This window comes from Gobius niger, assembly GCF_951799975.1.
Source record: "Gobius niger genome assembly, chromosome: 1".
Taxonomy (NCBI): Eukaryota; Metazoa; Chordata; class Actinopteri; order Gobiiformes; family Gobiidae; genus Gobius; species Gobius niger.
In genome coordinates this window covers 66,171,872-66,191,638 of record NC_136852.1, presented here as the reverse complement: position 1 = coordinate 66,191,638, position 19,767 = coordinate 66,171,872, and the positions used below count along the sequence as shown (strand labels likewise).

General features: G+C 40.8%; 1 protein-coding gene across 1 annotated transcript in view; it reads left to right on the top strand.

The window, feature by feature from the left end:
- Positions 1-19,767, top strand: part of ipo11 (importin 11) — a 192,158-nt gene that overhangs the window by 9,127 nt on the left and 163,264 nt on the right. The window contains exons 3-5 of the mRNA XM_079552025.1: positions 957-1,057; positions 7,894-7,966; positions 10,898-11,101. Of these exons, the coding sequence (XP_079408151.1) occupies positions 957-1,057; positions 7,894-7,966; positions 10,898-11,101 (378 nt within the window). The remainder of the gene's footprint in view (positions 1-956; positions 1,058-7,893; positions 7,967-10,897; positions 11,102-19,767) is intronic.

Genomic DNA, 19,767 nt, shown 5'->3' with positions numbered 1-19,767 from the left:
CTTTGGTCTATTTGCGTGACTGAGGGCACGCACAAAGACCAGACAGTTACACATCAACTCGTCTAAGCTCAGGTATGAGCATATCTCAGTATGTACAAACTGTGGCCTATTCCTTTAAACAGCTTAGCATACAAGTGCCTGTACTCAACCTCTGCTTGCACTTACAGGATTGAAGCAGTTTTTAGTAGGCCAATAAAGATGCCAGCTGCTGGCAAGAAGTAATCTGTAGTGGAGGCAATTTGCTGCTGAAATAATCAGAACGAATCCAGTGAAGGACTGGACTTTAAAAACACAGGAGTGCCATTTTATGACATGATCATGAGATGATCATGAGATGAAAGACGGTGTAGGGTGAGCAGTCCGAGCTCTTGAGAATTTTGTGAGCCCCCACGTACAGTATTAAGTTAGCGTATGTCGGGTTTTCTTGTAAACCTACTCGGAAGGCTCAATGAAATCGATTACACAAATATTTTACATCAAATAGTTAAAAGGTGTTTGTGTTGGGATGCTTGACAATGGAGAAAATGATAATTCATTTTCTCCATTGAGAAGATTGTTTCTGCCATAATTGAAATTCTATAATTACTCATTACTCAAATATATTTTTGGGGTTGTGAGGTGATAATACGATCTAAACTATACACTTCCTATTTAATATTGTGAAAACCAAAAGTACAACATTGATCAAAATGTAATTGTTGAGAATAGTAATCGTAATTGAAATTGTAAAATGAAATGTTTACCCTCAGAAAGCAAAATAAGCCCCTTACTTTGGGTTTCTCTTTCAGTTCAACCCTTGCCCACAAATCCTGATAAGTGATGGTGGATTGTGTCATATTGTGTTTGTGTCATCTACTTGCATCTCAAGGCAACCAAGGTTCAGTTGTAGTCGTAGTGCCGTCTTTAAACTACGAACCTGTCATTCCTCACAGCACACTTGGTCTGTCTTTTCACAGAATATCTTCAACAACCACATGCTGGATGTGAATGTCAGATGGCTGGCCGTGCTGTACTTCAAAAATGGCATCGACAGATACTGGAGGAGAGTGGCGCCGCAGTGAGTAGCAGCCTCCGTAGCCCCTCATATTTCTCTATCAGCTCCTTTCACTGCTCATCTTCGTTCTCCCCCGCCTTAGTCCCCCTCACGCTTTTGTCGACTCTTCATTCATCAATCCTAATCTCTCCTCGGCTTCTCCAGGTTTTACAATGTTATTTTTGCACAACTGTAGCCACATTTACCTTTGGGGATTTTGGAGTGCTCATCCTACAATTGGACAAAAAATGCGTCTTTATCGAGCATCTTGTTTCCCAATTGTGATTTTGGCAGATCCATTCATTTCCCGTTTCTTTTCAAATGCAGAAACTCGCCACAGGAACTCGCCTCACTGAAAATGGTTTCCCTCATCAGTTTAACTACAGTCGTTTTTGTCCGTGTCTATCAAGTGCGGAAAACTTCTCCCAAATGTCCCCAATCATTCATAACTAACAGTTAACCTCTCCTTTAATTGTGTTTAGGGCTTTACCTGCTTCCTGGATCATTGTCATTTTCAAATGTGTCTATCACTGGCATTCTGGTATTGTGCTTTGTTTCTTTGCTGCAGTAATTTAATACACACTGAAAGCTTAATGGATCATCTGATTCACCCAAGCCATATGAGACGGATCGAGTCAATCTGTCTTGTTTAAAAGAGATCCATTCTTTTCACAGAAGGATTGAGGTGCGGACAGACTTTTCCTTCATATGCTGTCTTCTGCGGCATTCTTTTAAAGGGATATTTCAGGATCTTTGACATAGGGCCTCATTTCCTAGTTATCCAGAGTGTTGCTGATTTCTGTAGATATTTTTTTGGTAATTCATGCAGTTCTTATGTTTGAAGAGTTACGTGGCGCTAGGCTAATGCAAGGCTAGTACATTTCTATGATATCAGCTAGCCTGCATTAAAAACAGTCTGACCCGCTCCACAGTGCACCTGAGGCAAATCATTTATAACGCCAGACTAACCATATAAATGTCTGTGTCGATAGAGTAATTTTAACCATTTTGCATTTAAAATACCTTATATTTGAGCTGCATCAGCTTCGTGGTTGTATAAGCTACGCAGCGGCGGAGTGATCTGCTAGAAAATAGTCTCTCAAAATGCGATCATTCATGTGATGCAAAGTCAGTTATATTCCAAAAATTATTCTGTCTGGCGTTATAAGTGATTTGCCTCAGGTGCACTGTGGAGCGGGTCAGACTGTTTTTAATGCAGGCTAGCTGATACCATAGAAATGCGCTAGCCTAGCACAAGCGTAGCGCCACATAACTCTTCAAACATAAGAACTGCATGAATTACAAACAAAAATATCTCCAGAAATCAGAAACACTCTGTATAACTAGGAAATGAGGCCCTATGTCAAAAATCCTGAAATATCCCTTTAAGTCTTTAGGTACCTGGGTAATCTTGGGTGCACACTAAGCCGCCGTTATACCATCTTCCCTCCACAATTGTTTTGTCTGACAAACATTTCTCCAGTATATTCACTCTCCTCTGTTTCTTCTGGTTTTGTTGCGACATGCGCGGGATGCCGGCATGTGAAGTCATGGTGACGTTACCACACTTGACCAATTTCCACATGAAACTAATTTTATTACTTAATTAGGGCAGTTTCAAAGCGTGAGGACATAATGGTTTGATTTAATGTGTATTTGTCTCCTTAAAGGATTTTTTTGTAATAACAACCAACCATGTTTAATGAAGAAAGCATACATTTTTGTGTTAATTGGCTGGGGGGAGGGGTGTGGGTGGGTGGGCATAAAGGAGAGCCTTTGCTCCTGAGTCAGTCTGAGTCTGGTCTGCATCCACCTTGTTTGTTCCTCATTATTTTAAATATTGTACAAAGATGTAATTATCTTGTTTGTTTTTTTGCCGTACTTTACATACCCTGGGCAGATTTTTTTTTTTGATTATGTGACTATTTAATAATAAGAATATGAAAGCTAACGCAATACGTTTTTTTCACTCATAGTTAGTGTTTTTTAAAATCGTAATGAAAAATGAAAGTACCAAAATGACTTCACACAACCACTAACTATGAGTGGAAAAAACCTTTTTGTGTTATCTTTTATACTAGCTGAGACCCGGCCTTCGGCCGGGCCTCGCTAGTCTCCACATTTGATATTCTGAGATTATGAGTGATTACAAAGAAATGTCCAACCCGTCACACAGTTCAGCTGTAGACCAGTGGTTCCCAAGCCATTCCAAAAACTATGGCCACTGCAAAGGAGTAAAAGAATGAAGGCAAAAAACAATTTCAAACAAACTGCAATTGGAGTGTTTGATGCACCCGTACTCCTTTCTTATAAACTACGACAATAGTTTCGCGAAACTCGGGGAACAGAATTCAAGAGACAGTGGAATAATGATGGATAAATATTAGGGGTTCAGCTCTAACGGTTTGGGTCACGGTGCAGGACCCGTGGTTTGGTGCATCCCGGTAGTGTACAATAAAAAAATAATAAGTAGGTTTTGAACTGAAATAGCCTAATGATCGTTATTAGACAGTATTTATAACCTTACAATAAAATTGGCAATGCGTTCAAAGGTGCTTTAGAATAAAATGTACCTCTGGGCTGACAATACGTGAAAGCAAAATAGAAAACAAATGGTACAGCAGCGAAGAAAAAAAAAGAAGAAAAAAAACAACGCAGTGCCGGCCATGCGCTCGTTAAGTTGTAGTTTCATTGTCGCTGTTGCTCACACGGAGGATAAATCAGTCGGAGCAGCGCGGTTGATTAGAGGCTCGTGTTTGAGCATTTTTTGGGCACGCACGCACACACACATACACACACGCACACACACGCACACATCGCCATGTTAGGATGCGCGCGCACACATACATACACACGCGCACGAACACACACACACGCGCGCACACACACATCGTCCTGTTTGGATGCGCGCACACGCACGGCAGTCAGATCTCGTGCACTCGCGTTTTTGTGACAGCGGGTTGTCCTCGGACAGCAGCACCACCAACCACGCACACACTCAGTACTGTCGCCAGGCTTCCTGGTGTTCCCAAACGGTCTCCCATCCCAGTCCTAACCAGGCCCTTCCCTGCTTAGCATGCGAGGAACGGTCTCCCATCCCAGTTCTAACCAGGCACTTCCCTGCTTAGCTTCAAAGTCGGTATGGGAAATAAACATGGCGGCGCCCAGGCGGCGGCCATTGAGATAGCGTTTTCTATAATAGATTCTTTGAAAGAAAAAAAAAAAAAAATCTGCCAGTGTATGTAAACTTTTGAGCATAACTGTATATAGTTTAACCACGTAATACCTTTTGTTACGCCGTTATTATACTATCTGCCATATGAACCCCGTCACTGCTAGAATAACTTTAAGGACAGATTGGGCTTCAGGTAATAAGTCCAGCCTTGGCCTCATGACCACTTCAGGAATGTTTATTGTACTCCTATATCCAGAGGTCAATTGGGATTACAGGTTTGTTTGGAATTGTATTTTTGTTTGCGCTGGGCATGCACAAGATATATGTTTGCGTGTATCTGGGCAACACACTTCTCCCACAATGTCAATTACTAGGTATCATTCGTATAGTTAAGCATATAATGATACAGTGGATAGGGAAAGTCTGCACACCCCTACACTTCTCTCACATTTTGTTATGTTACAGCATCAATCCATCATTCTTTGGCCCTGATACTGGAACGCACTCAGTCCAAAAGACGTTTTGCACCTGGATATTCTGCAGTCAATACATGATTACCAAAAAAAGATCAGTGCAGTGTTGAGTTCTTGCAATGTCATGGTGCTTTGCATATGGTGTCATGCTTGAATGTTTGAAAATGTCTACCCAGTGTGAAATAGATTCAGCCTTCACAAGCTTTCAGGACACCACAAGTTCATGCTTGCATAGATTAGCATAATTTTGTCCCAACGACAGCAAGATAGACTGGGAGGATGATCACCTAAATGCAAGTGCAGAAGTACAGAGGAGACATGGCATAATATATTTTGCAATGTGTGGCTGAAATCCCCCAAAACGGGGCCGCTGTTTTATTCGGTTCTACTTGCTCCGCCGTTGGGAAAGTTCTCTGTCACGCTGTCCTGTCACGCAGGCCTCTCATTGACTACAGTGGATCATGAGTCTATTATTGGCGATATTCCACTTTATCTAAAACCAATATGATAAGAGTACTTCAGTGTGAATACTCGCTGATGCTGAATAAATACCAATATTTGTACAAGGAGTTTGCTTCAATCAACACTCTGACTTGTTCATTGCAGATGGGTTAGTAATTACTGTAATGTTCAGATTATTGAGTGCACCAACTAAATTTATAAAGGCTTACACTTGTATTGCGCTTATCAAACCTGTGTTTGATGAACCCAAGTTTTTCAAAGCGCCATACTGTAGTCATTATTTATTCCCCCATACTCAGTGGTGGAAAGCTACTAAAGTAGCCACAGCCGCCCATTGGGGTAGACTAAGGGCCAGTGCACACCAGAACATCGTCATCTGATGCGCGTCCATGTGGCGTGTCAACACACACTGGAGCGCACCGCATTATGGCATTTCAAAGGCTTTTCCAAAAAACATGCTTTTAAACACGTGATTCAGCCATTTATCATACAATAAGACACATTATGTCCATGTTACAAGAGAGAGAGCAAGTTTGGCTCTTTTTTGCAGGTAAATGGCGATTTGGTGAGCGGCATGTTTACCTGCTCAAACTGTTGCTTGAGTTCTGACGATGCTTTCTTTTATCCACCGCTCCTCTTGTCCTTCCAAAGTGGTAACTTTGTCCGTCACAGACCATAGACAGTCAATGCTTCTGCAGATGGGTAAAAAGCCTGTCTTAATGAAGCAGATCTGATGAATAATGGCGCAGGGTTTAGCGTCGCTGCAACCATGGTGTGCATTCTCTCATAAAAATTAACAGAGGCGGCTTTTTTGCCGCGCGTCAAAGAATCTCGGTGTGGGTTGGCCTTAACAGGAGCGAGGCTGCTAATCTGACCACCACCAACCTCACACTCACACTTTACGCACAAACTTGCTAATATAGCATATATTTATTTTTCCTCCATTCAGGTGGCGCAGCTGCAGATAAATGTTGCTAAATGGTCTCTGGTAAAATGGTCGGAACTTGTACAGCGGTTTTCCTCCTACATTAGGCACTCATTAAACGTTGCTAAAGCCCTTCCTGAGGAATGTGTTATTGCTGGATTTGTTTTACAGATGTGTTAAGTCTCTTAGCAAGAAAAGCTAAGATTTGCCAGACCTGTTAGTAGCCAGTTAGAAACATTAGCCTGCTCAAAGTCGGGTCTATGTGGAGCTTTGTATTTCCACACTTAAGAATTCTCCAACTTGTTGCTCTGCCGTGCTCTCCTCAGGTGAGAGGTGTGCGTGAGTATGAGTAAGAACATGATATCGAGCAGATACTGGTATCTGTATCAGCGCCTCCCTAACTAAGGATACATGGGCTCATTAAGTCATTGTTTTCAATTCTGCCTGTCCCGTGAAGGAGGTGGTGTTCTGCATGATCACTTTTTTGTGGGGTCTCATGTTGTGCACAGGGAAACTACAGACTCATAGATGGATGCTCATTTTTCTTAACGCTGTTGTAGTGTTCACTCTTACTCGCCCTGTTTTTAAGAATGCCCTGAGTACATGCATTTATTCTATTAGAAATTAACGTCCTTTATTTTACCGATAGAACGGTCGATATCGTAAGTATAGTGACAGGTCTAGCTTCAAATCAAATTGTGTTCTTTTCTTTTTTTTTTGTTCTTTTATTTTATTCAAAAGTGACATCCAAAACAATCACAACAAAACTGCCATGCACATACCGTTGGAATGAAACAGAGCAGAAGAGAAGATTCAATCTTATAATATGCTAAAGAAAGAAAGATGATGATGATTCTAATTTGTCTACGGCTCTCTTGCAACATGCCAATACGTTTATTAATAAGATGCAACATGCCTGGCATTTCCCTGCCTGCTTCCACTCGCTAATTAAATGCTTGAATCCACTTCTTTCCCTCCAGCTCCCAAGACTTCAAATTAGGCTTCAAATAATCAACGAACAGGGTCGTGATACCTCAAAACCAATTACATCCAGCTTGAGGGGACCTCCGTTGACATGCTCCTAATGATTTGAACTGCTGCTTTTACCTAACAAAATGTAACACTTACCCAAGATTCGAGTTTTCATCATTCAGTTTCTTTTTCCCTCTCTTATAAAAAGCCAGACTTGAACTGCCTTTCTTTGTATCTCTTTAAAGCCTCCCTCCCCATCCTCCCCCCTGTGCCAGATACCCAAAATATGCGTGGCTCGGTAAATCTTGTTTTGCTAATTCCCCTCTCTCCCCCACACTCGCGCTCCTTTCCTTTCCCCGTCTTTCGCCCAGGGATGCAGGCATGATTCATTCCTCTCCTCCCCTCTTCACACACTCACCCACTCCATCTCGCTTCTGCGCCAGAGTAAATTTTTCTTGAAGCATGGAATCACGCGTCACTCCGCTGCCAATTTGTATACTCGTATGTTGAAGTGAAAAAGGCGGCATGAGTTGGAGTTTTCAGTTTACTCATCAAATATGGCAGCTCTGGCAGGTTATGTTTTACACGCCTGATCTGGGAAAAGTAGTGTAGTGTGCTGGTATAGCATAATTGGTGCTCTTGGGAAAAGGATGATTAGTTTAGTAATTAACAAACTGTATGCAAAATTTGGAATGATTGGACAATCTGCTTTGTGGCACCTTTGACTCACTCCGGTTCTTTTATTCGCGTCTGTCTTTGAACATTTTATTAGCCAGTGAACCCTAATTTGCTCTCCCTGTCCCTGCTGACCTACTTGCTAACAAAGCTCATCTTTGATTGGCTTGTTTTGCAGCGCATTGTCAGAAGAGGAGAAGACATCGTTACGCGCCGGGCTAATCACAAACTTCAACGAACCCGTCAATCAGGTGGGTAAACAATGAAGTATTTTAGAATTGTCAGCACTGAGGACAACGGGGGAAAAGGCACGACAAAGCCTATCAAAACATTAGCTTACGAGTTTGCCTGCGAGGTCCTGCACCCAAATCGGAAAATGAAGTGCTGTGGAACATGTCTGCAGGGTCAGTTATGGGGGACGACGTCGAACACACTATGCTGTCAGAACACTTTTTGCTAATTTGAGTCGTAGCTTTTAAAATTCTACATCGGATAGTAATTTTTCTAACTGGAATTTGTTGCAGTATTTTGACACAACCTGAGCTCCATTCTTTCCCATCTATTGATACAAGAATCTCACTTTTTGGTGTTATTCCTTTATCTTATCACCTGGTTTCCTGCAGTTCCCATGAGAAATAGGCAGTGAATGAAAAATTCAGAAATCAAGTGGCGTGTAATGTATTTTGTCTGAAGGGACATAGAAGATTGTGGCGATCCATTCTGATTTTTTTTTTTTTTTGACAGTTTGTATTTCCCCAAATGGAAAACCTCAGATAGACATCCACATGTAAATATTACCCGCTAGATGAGCTTTGATTATTATCACACGATTATTTTTGATTAAAAAAAAAACATTTTGATGGTTCTATAAGCCCTACTGTGCTTTATTCTGGCTTCTTACTAAATTAAGTTATTCTTTATTAAAATATAAGGCGTTAAAAAATGTTAAAACTAAGTATTTTCCTCCCCCTACATGCTCCAGCCATGTCCTAATGTGTAGAATGAGCTCAGACCTGTTCACCACAACAACCTCTAAAATCCTGCACTGTCACTCAGAAAGGTGTTAATTCGGGTCCGAAGTGCCGTCATGCACAAGCTTAATATAGAAGCTGCAGTTACACATACGACCTGAGGTGGCAGTAGTGAGTATAAAATGACTAACTTGCATGTAGCCCCTTTAATGCCTGTAGGAAAATTATTTTTCTGCATTTGACCCATCCTCAATGGCGATGGGGCAACCTTTAGGAGGAGGTCCCATCTCCAGGTGTGTAGCCAGGCTAAAGGTCAGAGACACATGGCTGGAGGATTTACCTATTGTACATGTTTTTAGAGGTAGGGGAAACCGGAGCTCCCAGAGGAAACCACACTCACGGGGAGAACATGCAAATACCAACCAGAATGGCACCGTCTGGCCAGAGATCGAACACTTAGCCACTCCAAAGTAAAGTATAGGCATTTATATGATATATTGTACCACTACCACTATGGAGTTCTCATTTTTGTAAGAAATGTAAGTATTTTCTAGAGGCATTTTTCAAACCTGGAAGACAAGATGCTTCGATTCAGTTAACTCTAACCCTCTCCCCGAGTTGATGCAGCCGATGCAACTTTTGCAACAGTAGAAATATAATCTCACAGCAAAAAGTGAAGTTACTTCACAATGCAGTCATGAGGAGTTGACATTTGCAACACAGCTTCATAAATGGCTAACACACACGCTAGCACGCGTTTTGACTCACCACCGCTCTGGCTGCTCCATCATCGCTGGTTATAAAAGTTAATCCACTTTGATTCTGGCAAAGGTTCACCAAGCATCCATCAGTGAAGTGACAGTCACAGAAAAACACTATTTTGGGTCGCTGAATCCCGGAAAGAAATTCCCTCTTCTGGCGAGTGGCCTCTTCTTAGGAGGGTTCAATAAAGTTCTGTCCTTCCATACCCAAACGTGCATTTTTGCCATGGCAGTAGCATTAGTGTCATAAATTAAAATCAGGCCATAAGGCATTACTTTACAGACGTCGGGCTCTTCCTGTTTGACACTCTGACGTAAAAAAACGTCAGAGTGTCTCAAGTCAGTTGTTTTCCAGGAGAGGGCGGAGCAGATTTTGCATGATATTGGCCCTTTAAACCTAAACAAATTACTTATGCTTAATAACACCTTATTTATACTGAACAAGCACCCCTTAATATAAAGTGATACCAATACGAGTAAGAGTAATGTTTGCATGTCTCCAGGTTAAAAAAGGGGATAAAATAGCTGTCGAAATTGCAATCGAAGTTGGTGGAATGGTGAATACAAAACAAAAAGAAGCCATAATATATCGCAATAGCACTAAGTGTTCATCTGACTGAGATGGACACAGTGAAATGCAAACAATGCATTGAAATGATAAATGTGTAAAAGTTCAGTATGAGTTAAACATTTACTTTATATTTTAGTCTGTAGATCTCTTTAAGTTTTCTTTTGACAAAAACTAGTTACTTACGGTTTGTGTTTAATCAGAATGGATCATATCGGGCCCGATCTTCTGCCTGGCACAAGTTCAGTCTTTGTCGAGGCGAGTCTTCAATCTTACGCAAATACAACTTTGCTCCAGTGCTTTTGCCAGTAGTCTGAAGGCATCGCTTAGGGAAAATCTTTGTGGATATTTAAAATCTTCAGTAAGAGGAGGAGGAACAGAAGGGAATCAGAATAAAACAGCCAGACTGCTTAAATGTCTACGTAGACTTTTACTTTAGGTGAGGCCATTGTTGAAAGTCCAAATGTCCTAATTTACATGTTACATAATGGCATTTTTTTCTTCTTTTCTTTACGTATCCTAAGACTTGCACTGTGTAACATTTCAGATACAAGCATTGAGTTTATTTTTATTGGTTAAAAATACCTTAAAAACACGCTTCTTTTACTGCTTTTTTACTTTGGGCAGGTCAGCTCGCTCCAGACTGATCGTAGATAGCCAAACATGAGGGTTAAATACATAACACATTGCAAATATAGCTTGCTATATTGCATTGCTAGTATGTAGCTGATAATTTGGAGCAGGTTGTTGCTGGCGCTTTTGTTTTGAGTTTACACCAGTTCTGTTACTTTTGTGACATTTAATCATTAATGTTGCCCAGTGTAGCTTTAGAGAATAAGAATATGAGCTTACAGCTTGTAATTTTATCTTATTTCTTGACAGATAGCCACACAGATTGCTGTCCTGATAGCTAAGGTGGCGCGGCTGGATTGCCCGCGGCACTGGCCCGAGCTCATCCCTATCCTGCTGGAGTCAGTGAAGGGTCAGGAGAGCCTGCAGCAGCACCGCGCCCTGCTCACCTTCTACCACGTCACAAAGACCCTGGCCTCCAAGTGCCTGGCTCCGGACAGGAGGCTGTTCCAGGAGGTAAGACCCGCACTTTAAAGGCCTGCATCAATGAATTAGTCATGGAGACCAAATGTATTTAAATTCAAAATCAAGCAATTTTTCCGTCATTCAATCAAGGAGGTTGTTCCCTCCCCACCGATTTGCATCGATACATGGAATCACGCATAACGATGCTGTTTAGAGGAAGACACAAGATGCATTGGATTTTACACGTTATATCTGGACTAGTGCTGTTATTTTATGATTTTTAAAAATTAGATTAATCACACTTGTGAAATTTAATTAATGACGCTTTGTTGTCGTGGGTTAATTTTTCTCTCATAATTATCCTCATTATTTATGCTTGGCTGACATAAAAGTCAAATTGAAAGAATTTGCTCACATTTCATTAACTAAGGGAAACTAACCTGACAGCTTATAACAGGACTCTCCAACCAACGACTCTCCAGCCCTTTCTTGGTCCAAGGCTTTCAACATTCTCCACGTGCTTGATAAGTGACATGCGACATTTTGAAAGTCTGCAAACTTTTTGGTACAAAATGTAGAATATAAGGACAACATTAAAGTAATTTCCATTGAAATAGCATAATTAGACTAGTCTCTTTGATACATAATTAGCTCTCTGTTGCTTTTGTTACATAATAGTACCTCATCATTTAAAAAGGTTGGAGACCCTGGCTTATGTAAGGATTAAACAACTCGGAGCCGTGCATTACAGTTTTATTGCACGACGCGGAGTCAAGAACACAACGCTCATCGGAGTTCCTCTGCAAAGTCAAACTACAATTGACAGGGACTATTTTCTGTGGGTTTTGAGCTGGTCTTGCACTGTCTGAAGGCTCGTCTCAGAGCGAGCCATTCTCTCGCTGCAGCGAGGGTCTCCGTCAGACTCAACAAAACAACATCAGCACAGAATCAAAACAGGACTGTCCCTGCATTTAATCAAATAAATTAGATTTCCCTTCAAAATATATATTTTCTTGATGTACTTGTTGTTGTAGACAAGCTTTGGGGGCCCCCTGTAGTACCTCTGAGGCCCAGACCCCACTTTGGGAGCCACTGCTGTAGACAAATAAAATAAGCAAAAAAGAATCTTATCTACAATTTATATAAAATTGTAGTTAGTATCTCTTAAAGGTATAAATACACAGCAAGCATTTATCATCTCATGGTATTAATAATTGGGGGTGGTAAACTTCAAGAGCTGACATCCATGATAAAGCTGTAACTCTGAAAATGCTTTCATACCAAAATAAAAAACGCCATTTATAAAACGACAAACGACATTTATACACATATCTGGTCTGGTCCATGGACTGACAGGCTGTGCCATATTCACAGTTTTGAGTAACCCTGTTCACTTAAGTAATTTTTTCTTCTGCCCTTACGAAGTGCTACAATTGGTATTTTCTGGATTGGGCTTTAAGAATGTTGAAGACAATTTGCAGAAGACAAGTTGCAGCAGAAATGCAACATGATCCATCACCGGCACTGCTAGCGTGCCGTTTGCTAAGCTTATATTAACTGTTCTACTGTGTTTTGCCAATTCAAAATCTTGACCATCCCTGTATCTCACTGTGTTTTCCTCACACGATGTTATATCAAACATTAAATAGCCACATTTATGTATCCAAAAAATGTGTCAATCGTCAATTTAGGCATGATATATCCACTTGAATTCATGATTATTGGATTTAAAAGAACATCATAAAACAACAGTGAACAAACACATTTAAATATGTGCTTTTATTTTGGTCTTCCATTAAAATAAATCAATTTACATCAGAAAATAAACAAAACAAACCAAAAAACGTTTTCTAACTAGCATTTTATTCCATAGTTGGCTTCAATAGTTCATTATTAAAGACAGCAACCTTGTTTATGAACTTAATGTTACTGCCTCCGTGACTGTGCATTGCATGTTGTGTTGTATCATGAAGACGGATTGATACATCAGTGCCACAGTTGGCCTGTAGGAGATGCTGTTTAGCCATGGTGTGAGCGTGGAGGAAGGGGGCTCAGTGTCAGCCAACTGCTGGAAGCCTGTGCTCATCCATGTCTGTTTCATGCATGGCTCACCTGTGACTGACATGTTTGGAAATAGACTTGTCCAGTTACATGGTTTGTGTGCAGATTGACAAGGCTGTTTTTGGGAGCTAATGTTTCTTTTAAAAGCCAGTGTCAGGGAAAATTCATCGCAAATCAAAACGTCAGCTGTTGAGTGATCAAACCGCTCTGGAGAGTGAATAATGCGAGGGGCGCTGGTTGTTCAAATCAACGGCCTCGGGCGATACCAGGCTCTCAGCTGAGGGAGGCCCATTAACAGTCAGACGTAGAATTGCGGGCTGATGACTTTGACATTAAGTGAGCCATGCAGTGCTCTTTAAATGCAAAGTTGGTATGATAGCAAGTGCTCCATTGCCGTGTATGGTGAAGTGGGATCTGACTTGAAAAACACAGAAAATGCTAAGTGGCACAAAGTGAATCGTTCTCATATGTAGGAGGTCCAATTATAGAAGTGTGCTCATTAAACACATTGCAAAGTTAAAGTTATTCTCGATTATATTATTTTGAAATCCGTTTGTATGATTGGGGTAGGGACCTCTTAAGCCACATTTTGTATTAAAGGGACAATACAGAGTTTAAAAATGTTAAAATTAAGTAATTTCCCCCCCCTACAAGTTCCAGTCATGTCCTAATGTGTAGAATGACCCCAGACCTATTCACCACAACTGCCTCTAAAATCCCTCACTCAAAATGTTTTACTATGGGTCCGAATTGCCGTCATGCACGAGCTTAATATAGAAGGTGCAGTTACACATGTGACCTGAGGTGGCAGTAGTGAGTATAAAATGGCTAGCTTGCATCTAGCCCCTTTAACACTGAGATATAATTTCCTCTAAATGTAATAACTGTTCAAAATGTCATGAAATTGTAACTCCATTGTGTAATAAAATCGATGACTACACACCATAAAGCTGTTAGTAATGCATTGTATTGTTAACCCTTTAACCCCCACCTCAAGCGAGCACATTTTCTCCAATCTTACCCTAATCTAAAAGCTTCTCAACTAGAGCTCACAGCTCATAGGCCAGTGTCACGCTTCATTTGAAAGCTAAGACCTACAAAACTGAGCTCAGATTTGTCATCACTTTTTCGTCGGATTGTTGCTTTTTTGTCACGTTTTTGTTTGTGATGGGCGGGTGAAGCCTTGTAACACTTTGAGGCTTTCCTAGCAAAAAAGTGTTGTGTATGCTTCGAAGTCTTTAACTTTTATTGTGACTTCTCATAAACACGACTGAAGCACCAACACATTCATGTGGAAGAGAAACAGACGTGTGGAAGTTTTATTATTTGCAGCCTGATATTGATGTTTGAATGATCAAATCAATCATAGGCCGATAAACAAGAGTCAGTTTCTTTATAACGTGGGTCTGTGCTTCACGGAGCTCCAGTGGGCGGGGCCTCAGTCACTCTCTGCTGTTCAAAGGCAGGACATCAATGCTCGATCTTTTTACTTCATTCAGTCAGAGCTCATTCTGGCACTATTTGCTGTAGATGGAGCTCCTTACGTTTCCCTTGCCTGATCAGCTCCACAGCCACTTTCGCCACATGAACGCGGTTAAATGGGAAATGGGTGAAATACAGCACATTGATTTATCTATGACTAATGATTTACATCACTATATGGACGAGGAAACCTCCGTTGTTTAGCGCCTCAGCTCAGTGAGACGCTCTGAGCTGATGTCCCGCTTTAAGACACGATATGCAACTCACAGAATGAAGCAGTTTTCGAGACAATCACGTGACCAGATGTTACTGAAAGAGGCTCCGACGCAGTGTTTCGAAGCATCTGCTTCAGGAAGAGCGATACAAGATGTTTTGGCCATCACTAAATTTTGGAACTTTTTTGATGCTTTTTCAACACTTTTTTTCTTAAGTTTTTGTCGCTTTGATGTTGCTATTTTGATGCTTTGAGCGGGGGTTAAGAGGATTTATACATCATTCACCGTTTATAATTTACAGTTTTCTCTATTAACATTAAAGGGGCTAGATGCAAGTTAGCCATTTTATACTCACTACTGCCACCTTAGGTCATACGTGTAACTGCACCTTCGGACCAGAAGTAACACCTTTTTGAGTGACAGTGCAGGATTTTAGAGGCAGTTGTGGTGAACAGGTCTGGGCTCATTCTACACATTAGGACATTGTTGGAACTTGTAGGGAGAGGAAAATACATCATTTTAACATTTTTAAGCTCCGTATAGTCCCTTTAATATAAGCATCTAAACATAAAATAGTGACACCTCTGTGTGTCTGGTTAAGGTTATGGACAAGTCAAAAATGGTTTAGTTTAGGAAAACTAGGCGTGTTGTATAATTGACACTAAACCTATTTATTAACTGAAAAATAAAGGTAGTGATTTCTTAGCTGCTTATTAATATTATTAATAATATTTAAATTATTGCTTAATTAATTCTTTTTTTGATATTGCAAAATGACAGAATTGTTAAAAAATGTGGTACATTATTACAGGTAACATGTATGAGTCTCATGTGTCCTCTGAGATGCACTGTCCCATCCAAACGTAAGGACACATTGAGTTGTGCCCATGCAAAACTGAAGCACAAACACTGTTGACTTCCGAGCCCGCCCTCTTTCAGTTGAGTGTCTCTTTACAGCGTGTGTGGAAATGGTTTGCGGAGCGTTGTTGTGACTGTATTTTTGGGAAATTATGCACAAGTACCATCACTGCTGCATCACAGTTTATGCCTCAGCGAGAGTGCGTTACAAGGGAGGATTAGTTTGTCACAGCTCCAGCTTTGTACAACACGGCATGTAAAAATAGAGCTTAACTACATGCATTTCAAATTGAATCAAAGCTGCAAGGGTCTTGTAAGGTCACAGCACTGTTTTACATGCAAAACGGGACGTCTCGTTAGCCATGTCCAAAAAGTTTGAAAAGACTAAATCAGGGGTGGGCAATTCATTTTCATAAGGGGCCACATGAGAAGCCTGAATTGAGTCGGAGGGACCCACCAACAATAACTCAAACTTATATCGGGATATAGGTGTAATATATCGTGAGTGTATCGCCGGGGTCCACAATGAAAAGCTCCAAAATAAAAAAAAATGTTTTGATTGGGAAAATACATTTTTTTTTTTCAATAAATGAATAATAATGAGCCTGACAGGACTGTAGCCTCATTAAAACGACTTACACAAACTGCTTCATTGTAGTCAATATTCATTCACTCCACACTCCGTGGTAGTAAGCTACTATTGTATAGCCACAGCTGCCCAGGGGCAGACTGTCCATTTCCCACTTGCAAGTCACACAATGTGTTGTTTATATCCTGATTTCTTATTATGTCAGTGCCCTCTGCAGGACACCTGTGGAATTCTTTCCTTTTATTCTTGTTTAATCTGCCCCCTAGTGGCTGGAGTGAGCATTCCGGTAATGAAAACAAAATCATAACTCCGCACAGGAATGGGCTAGAGACCAGAGGTTACATTAACCGAAAATTCTCCGTCATTTACGGAATATTTTTTACTTTGACGGAAAATTTCAAAGGCCGTCCGTCATTTTGAAGGATTGAAAATCAAGCCGTAACGAAAAATAAAAGACGCAGCTCTGCTGTTTTTCATAGCGTGCGGGGCTCTCTCTCAAAAGTTTCACACCGCGTCTGTCTTGGATGAGCTCTTATAAGTTGTATCACTGCCTTGCTAGCTAACTTTCCTGACCCGGGCGCTAACAACAACATGGGGAAGAAAACCACGATGCAAACACGGTTAAAGGCTAATAATATCCTTCCCATCTGGAGCACTCTTCTCACGTACGTCTCAGGACGAGCTCATCTATTTCTCCCTCTCTCTCTCTTTCTCTCCCACGTGTGCGTAGCGGCGGCGCGTAGTGCAGTGATGCGAACTGGTAAACATTGTATATATGCACATAATATGCAGCCTATATATACACATTTATTTCTTTTTTTTAAATGCTTATAATGAGAGATTAATTAATAAAGGATAAAAATAGCTCATGACGGATTTTTTTCAACCCTGTCCGTCAAAATGAAGGAGAGAAATTATTCTGAGCGAAACCACTGCTAGAGACTTACTTTTTTTTCTGGCATACTTATGAATTTATGCTCTACATGTTGTCGGCCGGACTGAATCATCTTGCTGGCCGGATGTGGCCCGCGGGCTGTATTTTGCCCAGGTCTGCTGTAAATTAAAGTCTGTACATATTATATTCTAACACAATATAATCTAATATGATATGATATGATAGCGTGACACACACTTTACAGAAGCCGTATAAGGCAATTCTATGACTCTCCCCCTCTTTTTCGTCAGTAGGAAATTGCTTCGACTACGATTGCTTAGGAGATATAAAAGTCCTGTTGTGTGTGTTTTTATGTAAAATCCAACGATAAAAGTATATTTTCCTGTTATTTATTTTGGTCAATGTATGGTTTCAGAATACAAAAAGACATTAAGACTTTGGGTGGAATTGTTATGGGATGCATAACGGATGATAACGGCCAAAAGCCATGAAAAGTTAATAGCACTGATGGAGCTTTCCCAGTGACTAATACAAACACCGGATTTCCTCCTCTGTTGCTCATCAGTTATTTTGATGCAATTCTTGTCTCACTCAATTTTGACTAACCGTCATGGGTCACAGTGGTAGTTTTCAGGTGTATCCGAGCACGCCATCAGCTGTTGTCATGCGCCGGCTTTGTTTTCCACCTGGGGTCTCACTGTTTTTGATAAAAGCCCGTCTCTTTACCCTGAGCCAGCTTCAGACTTCACTGCACAGATATTGCGTTTTGTTCTTTGTGACTAACATTGATGGTTTGTTTGATCTCACTTTCCTTGAGCATGATTTAACAACAAAGACACAATCTATAGAAGTCATGCCATTTTCACTGCCAATTGCCTCCTGAATATTTTACGCTTTATGGTCTTTGTTTTCATCTATATTTGATAGCTCGCTATTCTCTCGCCTCGCCTCAGTTTACGCCCTTCCATCGCAGACAATAGATACTGTGGATTCAGAGCTCTTTTAGTTATTTCTATTTTATTTTGCAGCAATATGATAGCGATATAAATGTTTGAAAACTATCCAATAAGAAATTCTAATAATTTTTAGTAACATAACGAAATAGAGGAGTATGAATACTTCTGAACCCACTGTATTTCACCCTATATAGTCTCATCATCCATATTTGATAACTCACTGCTCTTCTTTTTCCTTCTCTCCAGTTTGCTCATGAGCAGACCATTTTCATGGGGATTGTAAGCTGTTACGCCATAAAGTCGGCTGCTATTGAAATGTTACTGTGCGTTTTTTTAAACTTTGTTATGTCCAAGTGCTTGCAATGGTTTGAATTCGTACGTAGAGGAGGGAGTTGTTTTGCACATGTGAAAGATGCAACATGGAGCTGAAAAACCGGTGCAATGTGTGTAGTGATGTAAAAACCCATTCATAAAGTATAGGTTTTAATTGAAATAAAAACCTAGGCCCCCAGAGATTGCAGAGGTGTCGTGAGCAATGGTACGAGTAGTGAGGGACGTTCAGGAAAAAAGGTTGGGAACGATTGCATTCTTGGTTATTGTATTTTGGTCATAAATTGAATGGCCTGTGTTGCATGTGAAAGAATCTGGGTTGTTCATACTATTGCGAAAAGATCAGAGACAAGTTTCAGATGGGCAAAACAAAATCAGAGTTGGGTCACTTTAGGCTGCAGTCTAAACATTGCCTTATTCCAACTATATTATTCCTTATACATATATTCCCTATGATAGTGTGACCACAATAGAAATATCTTGGGATGATTGTGTATTTCTCCTTAAAAAAAAAACATATATAGTGCATTTTTTGCTCCATTGAAGATGCTACTACAGAAAGCTCCAGAGAAATGTTATCTTTGGACCATAAATGCACAGGCTAGGAGTGACTCTCATTTCGTACAAAATAAGCACAGTGACTAAGCGGTTCCTGTGCTGCCTGCCTGTTTTCTCTTTGTGTTTGCATATTGTAACACTCTCCTTGTGCTGATAACTGTATGCACTTGAGTTTGCTAGCAGATAGTTCTTTTTCATCTCACAATAAGGTGTCAGTTTGTGTCTGAATAAAAGCCGTGTCATTTCACCATTGGAGTATCAAGAGTCTGCAGTGAGACGACAGTATTTTGTTTACTGTGAATATAAAGGCTCTTCCAGAACTAAATCAGGTCTAAACATGGGCCTGAACCCACACAAAGTAGGTCTACACCAGGAATTAGGGAAGAACTCGGGTGTGAGCCACGATTAAACCAGAACTGACCCAGTTTTCCTGATGTGTGTGCAACAGAAGCAGGAGAATAGCAGTTCACAAAAATAAACCGTGTGCACTGTTTATGAAAGGGCTTGATTTTTTTCCCAATTAAAATATTTTATTGTTAATTCATCCATCCATCCATTTTCTTCCACTTTTCCGTTTCCGGGTCGTGGGGGCAGCTGTTGGAGTTGCCCAAATCACATGGCACCAGACCCTTATGGCTCCTCCTGCAGGTGGTGGGTCCACAGAAGGACGGCCTCACGATTAACCAGGCCTGTTGGTCTCTCATAAGGGGCTTCTGAACCGCTCTTTGTCTGACCCATCACCTAGGACCTGTTTGCCATGGGAGACCCTTCCA